Raw genomic sequence first — 11,546 nt, forward strand, 5'->3', positions numbered from 1 at the left:
ATATATTGGGTCTTATTTCCCTTAAGCGATCTTCCTTTCTCTAAAGCATTTAGTCTGTTTTGTAAACCTTTGTCTATTTACTCTTGGATCATATGAGCGAGACTCTCATATACAGCCTTACATGTCATCCACTCAAAGCGCCCCCTGGTGTAACAGAGCAGAACTGCCCCACGAGAATATTCTCTTAACGCTGAAGATTTCATAAATCCTGCATAAAAATTGTATGAATGGTGAAGTCTTTCTTCTAAAACGTTTTGTTAATAATTGAGGGATCAGGTTGAAAAGAGCATGTTCTGGTAATGGTCAGTTCTAGTTTCTTTCCTCAGGCTGCTCTGCATCGTCTGCAAGTGCCCTCCTAATTCCGAGCAGAGATATATGAAGCTGCTGAGAAGTTGCTGAGTTTGATGCATTTTAGGGCCTGGCCACCAAGTGAACACTGCGGTGGTTGTTTACCTGATTGTAGACAAAACCCTTCCCTATGTGGTACGGAACATGAGTCATATTTTTTGCTACTTTAGGAATCAACTTTCTAAGTCCTGGAAAACTGTAGTGATACAAACTTTTAACCTTCAAATAAAAGGAAAGAAAAAATGGAACCACAGAGTTACCATTTACTTCAAAGCCAGTAGGAGAACAAACTAAATAGTGTATATAACGAATGCAACTAAGTATATTTTAATTCTGTAATTGATTGTTGGCAGAAGTCAGTGTTTGAAAAAACAAAAAAATCAGTTTTAAAGTTGGTTATTAATTAGCATTTTATGTTCAAAAGCACACACAGATACACATAAAAGAAAGGCTAGATATATACAAAATAATGGTAATCTCTGAATTGTGAAATTTTCTAACACATTTTATTTCTCATTTATTAGTAGATACTAAACTTTCCACAGAAGGTGGGTACTAATATATTCATAATCAAAAGGAACATTTCAAGACCTATCAATGCTGTCAGTGATGAAGAAACTGAAGAATACACAAGCATTAGATTGCTAACCACAAAGTAAGCTGTTTGAGGCCACCAGCTTTTCTGTGAAAAACAGATGAGGCTTTGTGCTCCTAGAAACATTTACACCCTCAGAAGCCCTTTACAGGGTCACTGTGAGCAGCAACTGACTTGAGGGCACCTAAAAACCACCACCACCACCAATGTCCTACGTCTGGAATTGATCAAACATGCAATGAAGATTCATTGATATTTAGTGGTGATTAGAACACAAAGGCTGGAAAAAACTATCAATAGTAGGAAAATAAGGTCTTGGTGATAGAAATGATATGGAGATGGCATGACCAACAACTTATTCACTGCAAATACCTTTTATTTTGCCATTTTAAAAATTATTATTTTTAGTGGTCATAAATTAATTCACATTGTTGTAAAGGTTTCTAAACGCTTACTCTTGGTGTTGGCATTTAACTCATTATGCTTAACTTGTTACAGACCAGAAGTAAACAATTTGTAGACCATTATCAGTCAATGCATGGACCAAACTTTACATAATACCGTAGCAGAAAATAATTGTTAATGTAGCGAACGTGAGACAAGACTTTAGCCACCGGCACACATCATAACTATAATTCATAACATTCCACCTCTGCCTCAGGGATATGCAAACACCTTTTTAACATTACATAAAAGGCTATAAATGTGGAATTCACCAGATGGAAAACGCAGGAGTCAGACTGACCACCTCTGTGGAAAAAGACAGTGGAAAAGCTCAAAATGATTAGTCAAAATAAGACCGGGGGACAACTGTGGAAGAGGCCTTCGATTACTCACAGGCACCTGAATTTAGAGAACATTATGCACTAATGACTGAAGATAAGAAGTGTCGTGGGATGACATCAAGAACATAATACAAGAAAGCAAAAGGTCATAAAAAGACAGGAAAGAAAGAAAACACCGAAACGGAGGTCAGAAGAGATTCTGAAACGTGATCTCAAGCATAAAGAAGCTAAAGCAAATGGAGAAGAAATGAGGAAGTAAAAGAGCTGAATAGAAAGTTTAAAAGGGCAGCATGAGAAGACAAAATATGATAACAAAATGTCCAAAGACCTGGAGTTAGAAAACCAAAAGGGAAGAACTTGCTCAGAATTTTCAAGCTGAAAGAATGGGAAAAAAAATTCAAGATAGAAGGATGCTATGGGCAAAATAATTAATGATGCAGAAAGAATAAAAAGATGATGGAAGGCATACATAGTCGATGTTTGATATCCAACTCTTTCAAGAGGTAGCTTACTATCTACAGTCAATGGAACTGAAGATCAAAACCCAAGCTGTGCTGAAGGCAGTGACGGAAAACAAGGCTATGGAAACTGACGGAGCCCTGAAGGTGTTCACTCATCTGTGCCAACAAATCTGGAAGACAGCTATCTGGCCAACTGACTAGGGATTCATATGTGTTCCCATTCCAAAGACAGAATTCAGAAATGATCTAACAATATCATTAACATTCCATGTTAGTAATATTTTGTTGAAGATAATTTAAAACCGGTTGCAGCAGTACAATGAGAGCAAACTACCAAAATTCAAGCCGGATTCAGAAGAGGACCTGGAACTTGGGGTATTATTGCTGATGTCCGATGGATCTTGGCTGAAAGCAGTAGGAGCAGCAGCAGTTAGGTGCTATCGAGTCGGTACCAACTCATAGCAACCCGATGCACAACACAAGGAAACACTGCCAGGTCCTGGGCCAACCTCATAATAGCTGCTAGGCATGAGCCCATCAATGCCGCCACTGTGCCAATCCATCTCATTGGTGGCCTTCCTCTTTTTCTCCGACCCTCCACTTTGCCAAACATGATATCCTTCTCCACTGACTGGTCCCACCTGATAATATGTATAAAATATGAGAGACGAAGTTTGGCTATCCTGGATTCCTAGGAGCACTCTGGCTGCACTTCTTCCATCCCAGATGTTTGCTCTTTTGGCAATCCATGGTACTTTGAAATATTCTCCTCCAACACCATAACTCAAGTGCATCAATTCTTCTACGGTCTTCCTTATTCACTGTCCAAATTTCACATGCATATGAGGTAACTGAAAATACCATAGATTGGCTCAGGCACTCCTTAGTCCTCAAGCTGACATTCTGCTCTTCCAACACTTTAAAGAGGTCTTGCACAGCAGAGTTACCTAATGCAATACGTCGTTTCACGACTTGACTCCTGCTTCAATGAGGATTCATGGTTGATCTGAGCAAAATAAAATCTTTGAAAACTTCACTCTTTTCTCCTTTATAAGGATGCTATTTATTAGTCCAGTGGTGAGGACTGAGATGCACCCCATAGTGAAGGCTGTAGTCTCTGATTTCATCAGTAAGTATTTCAAGTCTTTTTCACTTTTAGCAAGCAAGGTTGTATCATCTGCATATGATACAAGGCTGTTAAAGAGTCTTCCTCCAATCTTGATGCCACATTTTTCCTCATATAACCCAACTTCTCTGATTATTTGCTCAGCATAAATTAAATAAGTATGTTGAAAGAATACAACCCTCGTGCACATCTTAACTTAAGTCATTCAGTGTTCCTTTGGTCTATGTACAGGTTCCTCATGAGCACAATTATGTGTTCTGGAATACTCATACTGCTCATAGCTTGTTATGATCCACACAATCAAAAGGTTCTGCATAATCAATAAAACACAGGTCAACATTTTCTGGAATTTTCTGTTTTCAGCCAAGATCCATCTTACGTCAGCAATGATATCCCTCATTCCCCGGCCTCTTCTGAATCCAGCTTGAACCTCTGGAAGTTCTCTGTCAATGTAGGGTTGTAGTCATTTTTAAATTCCCTTTTGTAAAACTTTATTCGCACGGGCTATTAATGATATTGTCTGATGATTTCTGCATTCAGTTAAGTCACCTCTCTTTGGAACAGGCACAAATACAGATCTCTTCCAGTCAGTTGGCCAGGTAGCTGTCCTCCAAATTTCTTGGCATAGATGGATGAGTGCCTCCACTGTCACATTAGTTTGTTGAAATATTTCAATTTACATTCCATCAATTCCCCATGCCTTGTTCTTTGCCATTGCCTTCAATGCACCTTGGACTTCCTCCTTCAGGATCACTGGCTTTTGATCATATGTTACCTCTTGAAATGGTTGAATACAGACCATTTCTTTTAGGTACAATGACTCTGTGTATAACATCAAATGATGCTTTCTGCATCTTTCCATATTTTGTCCAAAGAATCCTTCAATACCACAAGGTTTGAATTTTTTCTTCAGTTCCCTGAGCTTGAGAAAAGCTGAGCAAAACGTGTTCTTCCCTTTTGGTTTTCTAAGGCCAAGTCTTTGCATATTTTGTTATAATATTTCACTTTAAAAAAAAAAAAAGTTGTATTGTGAATTATGTGATAGTTTACATGGGAGAACATTAGTTTTACATTCACCCTATCGTATATTATTTCATTGTCATGGTTACAATCCCCTCCATGCATCATCAACCAACCACAGGGTACATACACCCTGCAAGCCTGCCCCCCGGTCGTCAGCACACAGCCCCTCTCCCTCTCTGGATCTAAAGTCCCCGGCTGCTCCATCTCTCCATGTCATCGTCTCTGCCTCCATCTCTGGCATCACTGCTTCTCTGGGTAGGGGGTCCCGCTCTCTGCTCTTCTCCCTTGATGGTCCCAGGGACCTCTGCTCCTAGACTGCAAAGTTAATCACTCCCCTCCTTGCTACAAAACGTCTACCTTTATATTTTCAACCCTCACAAACAGTCCTGATAACAATCATTCACTATTGTATCACAAGAGACCTAGCCGCATTTCATCAATCATGCCTAGACAGATTGGATACTACTCAGTGGAGATTCTACCTTCCTCCACACCCTTTGGATCTAGATCCCCTCTTGAAAGCTTGTAAGCCAGTCACGTCTTGCCTTTGAAGGTCCCTCCTCCCCGCCCACATACATTTTGGGTAATCAATGTCCAAGTTGTCCATTCCTGTCTACTCTGTGTATGGAGGGGGTGGGAATGAGCCTTGCTGTAAAGATTTGTTGCCATTTTTGAGCTACTGCATCCATAGGTGTAGGTCAAGTTCATCAAATTGTATCAGAAGACTCTTTTTTTCCTCTCTTCTTTTTCTTCTGGTTGAGTGCTGATCATCTAGTCATTGAAGCCAGGTCAAGTGGGTATTATCTGCAAGTGTGGGTGTTCTTATGCATATGCCCTCTCCTTATCAGCTGGACGCTTCACTCTCCACTCTAGTCCTCTGTGGCTATGTCACTGACTCTGGGCCCAAGAATCTAATATTTGACTTTTATCTTTGAGGGCTGACTTTTGAAATTTTCTGTTCAGCCCTTGTACATCCCTCACTTCTTCCATTTGCTTCAGCATCTCTACGTTGGAGAAAAAGTTTCAGAGTCTCTTCTGACATCCATTTTGGTCATTTCTTTCTTACATGTCTGCTTAATGACCTTTTGCTTTCTTGCTGTATGATGTCCTTAATGTCATCCCACAACTCTTCTGTTCTTTGTTCTTTAGAGTCCAATGCATCAAATTGGTTCTTTAGATGATCTCTAAATTCAGGTGGGACATGTTCAAGGTTATATTTCGGCTCTTGTGGACTTTTGAAACTTTTCTTCAGTTTTAGCCTGAATTCGCATAAGAACAACTGATGGTCTGTACCACAGATTGTCCCTGGCCTTGTTTTGGCTGATGATAGGGAGGTTTCCATCCTCTCTTTCACAGATGTAATCATCTGAAGAGTATTGGGGGGAAGAAAGTGTCCCCACTGAATAGTTTTCGTCTTGTCTAGATGGGTCTTAGCTAGATGGGTCAAGCAAAAACAGATGGCGATAAGATTCTTATGATACAACAGTAATTGTTATCATGACTAATTGCGACTGTCACAACTGTTAAAGTAGAAATTTTGTAACAAAAATGGGGGAGCAGTTAATCTTTCAGTCCAGTAACAGAGGAGTCTAGGACCATCAAGGGAAAAGAGCACAAGCAGAATGTGGGACTTTATCCAGAGAAGCAGTGACACCAGAGACGGAGGCAGAGATGGGGATATGAAGAGAGGGAGCAGCTGAGGACTCTGGATTCATAGAAAGAAAGGGACTGAGAGCTGGTGGCCAGGGGACAGACTTGCAGAACGTGCCCTTTGGTGGTATAAATTATTATATATGCTTGAGTGTTTTAAAAAAAAAAAGACCTAGAATGAATAGAGAGAAATACTGTTAACTGATGGTACATGGAGAGGATCATACACATTGTAATGAAACAAAGTATATGATTCCTTGAATATAAAACTGATGATCTGCCCTGTAAACTTCCACTCAATTCACAATAAAAGCTTAAATCAAATGGCGTATTGCATTAGACAAACACAAACAACCTACTGCATTAGACAAACCTGCTGCAAAAGACCTCTTTAAAGTGTTCACGAGGAAAGTTATCAGTTTGAGGGCTAAGATACACCTAACACAAGTCTGGTGTTTCCAATCACCTCATATGCGTGTGAAAGGTGGACAGCGACTGAGGGAGACTGTGACCATTAAAAGTACCATGGACTGCAGGAAGAGCAAGCAATCTGTGTGGTGGAATTACATCCTGAAAGCTCCTTAGACCAGGATGGCCACACTTCATCTTGTACTTTAGACATGTTCTCAGGAGGGACCAGTCGCTGGCTGAAGAAGAACATCACACTTGGTAAAGTGGAAGGTCAGCGAGGAAGAGGAAGACCCCCAAATCAAGGCAGACTGACACAATGGTGGCAGCAACGTGCTCAAATAACAATTGTGAGGCTGGCGCAGGACTGGACAGTCCTTCTGCTGAGCTCTGAGTTGGAACCAACTTGATGGTAATAACAACTGTACAAAAATCCTTATTACTTTAAAACCCAATCCTCCCCAACATTGCATTCCAACTGCATTCCATCACTGAAACACGTGGGGTCCACAAAAAGAAAAAGTCCAAGCAGAAAACAACTTGCTCTTGAATGGGTTAAGAGACCCAGTTCTACAATGATAACACTGCCCTCTTGGCAGTTTTCTACCTTCCTGCTTTTCAGAGGGTAGCCACCTCTCTCCGTGGAGGTGCTCAGTTGCCCACGAGGCACTGACACACAGCCAGAGCAGCAGGACTCATGGCTGCTACCACAGCCCACCACCCCAACTCCATGTGCTTTCATTGCTAACACCACAGGACCATTGCATTTCAACAGGGACTTACATCTTCAGGGGTCTTGTTATATTTATTCCTTGGATTTTTCACAATCAAAGGGTGGGAAGAAAGGACGTTGACCACATCGGCATTCCCAAACTTGCAGGCAAAATGCAAGGGTGTGTCATAGCCCTAGACAAGGAGAAGGACACTGTCAGGAGGCTGCCAGACGATGCAATAGGTGTTTAGTAAAACAGAAACAGAGACAAAGACGCCATTCCCTCAACAACAATGTGCTATCAGCACAGACTCAGCACCAGTGCCGAATGCTGGGGCCTTGGGCAGGAAGAAGGACTCCTCATCCACCTGGGTACAGCATGTGTTTGGGAAGCGGCAGCACTCGAGTTCAGGGTCTGGTGTTCAAGGAGTCAAACAAGTAATAAACGGAGGCAACACTGAACACAAGCAACGTCTGTGAATTTGGGCTGCGCTCTAAGAAAATGTGGAATCACATGGTTTTTGGTCTAATATGAGGCTGCAATTAGTGGCCCCAGCTCCAGGGGGTGGGACTCCAGACTCTGGTGTGACCAGAAAAGTATCTTCACAGTGACCTGGAGGGCACTTCCTCACACGACTTCTGGGATGACTCAGCTTAATGACATGAAACACTGGGCACTGGGGTGTGACAGCCACTCATTCTATATAGTTTGATTTGTGATATCCCTGCTCCTAAAGGTTTAATGGACTCCTGGTGTGGCACTGTAGGCTAATGTGCCAGACTGCAAAGCCGTTTGAACTGCAAGGTCAATGGCTCAAGCTCACCAGCTGCTCCTTGGAAAACCCATACAGGGCCGCTATGGGTCGGAACTGACTTGACAGCATTTAACAACAACAAAGGTTTAACAGGCCTGATGTCATGTGGGCACCTGGACCATTTAACACCCTACTGTAACTCTTCTTGAAGGCAGTGGACTCTCACACTACTATCAACAATTTCTTAATACCAAACGTTGGGAGTAGCGTAGCTGAGAGGGTGAGGGCGCCACATACAGGAGCATGTGTGGGGCCTTCACATCCTTCCCAGGTTTCCCCATGACCACTATGCACCCCATGGAACATTACACAGGGTGAGGCAGTTGCCTAGTGATCTGGCACATGATGAATGAACAAACAATCCAAGAAGCCATCTTGCCAAACAAGCTCTTTTCCAGGAATACACAGCACAGGAGAGAAGAACGGCTTCTCCAACTTGGGGGTTGGACACACAGCCTGGCAGACTCCAGACAGAGTTCCCGGGGTCATTCCGCCACAGTTCAGCTCGTGCCTTCCCTCCATCCGCAGGCTACAGGGTGAAGCAGGCAGGGACACAGCCTACGAGGATACACTGCTTGGCAGTGTGGACACTCTGGTGAACAAGTGTGTGCCTTAGTGTCCTGATGACACCTCCTCACTCTGAGTCCTTCTCCTGCCCTGCACAGTAACACCACTACAAGCACCTAGCTTACACCTGGTACACTCGGCACAGGACATCCCTGCTGAGAAAGAAGGGAGGAGACCACGCACCATCTTGTCGGGGGTGTTCAGGTACAGGTCAACAAGGTAACAGATGCGTTTCTGCAGCATGTTCTCGTCATCGTCCGGGTACATGAGCCTCATGAACTCAGGGTTCTCCAGAGTCTCCAAGGTCAACTGGCATAGAGAAGCCTGGTTCTCCTTGGCAGCAACATGCATGACATTGTACCGGCATCCTTCCTGGAAGAAAAACACCAGTTCTGAGCTTTGCTTCGCCTGTGATTATGAGCAAGGTGACCACAGTGACCGAGTCTCCTTGACAACAGTGCTGAAATCAGGCTTACCTGTACGATGGTGGGATTGTCCCCCGAGCCAATGAGATACCGGGGATTACTCCAGACAAGGTCTGCAAAGGTGTCTGTGTCTCCTTTCTCCACAGCCTTCCGCAGATTGGCTGTGAGGTCCTGGGTTCGAGGATTTTTGTAACTGTTGGCCCGCTCTTTGCTGACAGTTTCCGACTCTGATGAGTATAAACCATCTGTTATTTAGAACACAGGATGTAAGCACTCTGAACTTCACACATACTTTCCCATCACGCACTGTGTGCTGGACCCAAGAGGTGAAAGCTCTCCTGGAGGCTCGCAACTCAGATGCCAATTGTTGTGGTTGTTAAGTGCATGGAGTTGGTTCCGATGCACAGCAACCCTGTATAGGGTTTCCCAGGCTTTAACTCTTTACAGGAGCACAAAGTCTCATCTTTCTCCTAAGGAGAGGCTGGAGGGCTTGAAGCACAGTCCTTGTCGTCTGTAGTGCGAAAAGGCTATTTATACTGCAGAGTAAATGGGCATAATCCTCCACTAGTGGTGCAGATGCACTGTGACCAACACAAGTGAGAGCCACCAACTCCAACTAGAGTCCAGTCAGAATGGCTCTGTGAACAAAGAACCCTGGATGAATCTGAGGTGGGGCAGAGAGGGGCAGAGGGGATTCCTGACAAAGTTGTACCCTGAAGCAGAGGGCAATGCCTCCTAGAAGCAGCCAGGACAGCTGGACTTCTGAAAACCTCAGCCTGAGCTGAGTAACACAGGCAGCATTCTGCACAGAGCTGAGTGAGCAAGGCTACACACAGGAGACCTCCTAGCTCTTCAGGTGGAGGCGGGACGTGGTCACCTTCCTGCAAGTGAACCTGATTTTGCAAACCACATACAGGACCTGAGTGCTCAACATTAAGGCCTCCAAGGAGCCCCCACCAACTCTGGGTCTCAGTCACCTCCACATCCCATCTCTCCTGCTTTACCCATAGCACACCCCATCCCAGACCAGCCTGCACCCTCTTCCCATGGCTTCTTCAAAGCCTGGGCCTCTGGTCTCTACTTCTGGACAAACCAAACTTACATCAGACAGAGAAAACAAGCCACAATATACCAAGAAAGAAGGCACAAACCACTGTTGCCTAACAACCCGCGTATGAAGTGCTGTTACCTTTGAGCCCACCATTGCTAAGTATTGGTGTTACTTTCACAGGAGACACTGCTAAGGTGGTTTTGCTTGGAGAAGGGAAATAATCACAACTTCCTCGAGCAAATTTTTCAGCCTCTTCTCTGCTTGGAAAAGCTTTAAATCGAGATCCCTTGATCATTTTGACAGCCTGCAAGGCTTCCTTTTTATCCTCATAAACATGAATCCTCTCTGTATGAAAAAAAATAAAAGAATAGAATCAATTCCCTGCTTGTATTATTGTACAGCCCAGGAAGAATATTTAGTCACTGAAAACCTGATGAATAGCAGAGAAACACTGTCAGATATAGTGCCAGAAAAGGAGCTCCTCAGGTTGGAAGGCACTCAAAATGCGACTGGGGAAGAGCTAGCTGCCTCCTCAAAGCAGAGGTGATTGTGATGACACGAATGGAGTAAAGCGCGCTGGAGAAAAGCTGGCGGGACCTTTATTTGCTGATGGGGCACAACCCAAAATGAAGAGAAACAGCTGTAAACATCAACCGAAAATCGTAACATGGGATGTACAAAGTATGAATCTGGGAAAATGGAAAGTTGTCAAAAATGAAATGGAACGCATCAACATCGATGTCTTAGGCATTAGTGAGCTGAAATGGACTGGTATTTCCCATTCTGAATCTGACAACCACATGGTTTACTATGCCAGGAATGACAAATTGAAGCGGAATGGTGTTGCATTCATTGTCAAAAAGAACATATACAGATCAGTGATGAGGTACAATGCTGTCTGGGATAAGATAATATCCATGCGCCTACAGGGAAGCCCAATTAATACCACTATTATTTAAATTTACACACCAACCACTAAAACCAGTGAGGATGAAATACAAGAATTAGACCAACTTCTTCATTCTGAAATCGATCAAACATGCAATCACAATGTCTTGATCATTACTGGTGAATGGAAGGCAAAGGTTGGGAGCAAAGAGGAAGGATCAGTAGTAGGAAAAATGGCCTTGGTGATAGAAATTATGCTGGAGAACACATGATAGAATTCTAGAAAACCAGTGATTTGTTCATTTCAAATACCTTCTTTAGACAGCATAAGAGACGACTATACACATGGACCTACCAGATGGAATACATACAAATCATATTGACCACATCTGCAGAAAGAGATGATGGAAAAGCTCTATATCATCAGTCAGAACAAGGCCAGGAGGAGACTGTGGAACAGACCATCAATTACTCATATGCAAATTCAAACTGAAGCTGAAAATTATCTGAAGAACAGATTTGATACATTAAGCACTAAAGACCGAAGACCAGAAGAGTTGTGGGATGACATCAAGAACATCATACATGAAAGCAAAAACTCACTGAGAAGACAAGGAAGAAGGAAAAGGTCAAAATGGATGTCAGAAGAGACTCTGAAACTTGCTCTCCAGTGTAGAGATGCTAAAGCAAAT

The 11,546-nt window shown here is 43.1% G+C and overlaps 1 protein-coding gene across 1 annotated transcript in view; it reads right to left on the reverse strand.

Annotated features, from left to right (window-relative positions):
* Positions 1-11,546, reverse strand: part of ANKLE2 (ankyrin repeat and LEM domain containing 2) — a 38,742-nt gene that overhangs the window by 8,638 nt on the left and 18,558 nt on the right. The window contains exons 3-6 of the mRNA XM_006874071.1: positions 10,105-10,311; positions 8,967-9,160; positions 8,674-8,862; positions 7,180-7,302 (exon numbers count right to left, since the gene is read on the reverse strand). Of these exons, the coding sequence (XP_006874133.1) occupies positions 7,180-7,302; positions 8,674-8,862; positions 8,967-9,160; positions 10,105-10,311 (713 nt within the window). The remainder of the gene's footprint in view (positions 1-7,179; positions 7,303-8,673; positions 8,863-8,966; positions 9,161-10,104; positions 10,312-11,546) is intronic.

This window comes from Chrysochloris asiatica, unplaced genomic scaffold (genome assembly GCF_000296735.1).
Source record: "Chrysochloris asiatica unplaced genomic scaffold, ChrAsi1.0 scaffold00261, whole genome shotgun sequence".
Taxonomy (NCBI): Eukaryota; Metazoa; Chordata; class Mammalia; order Afrosoricida; family Chrysochloridae; genus Chrysochloris; species Chrysochloris asiatica.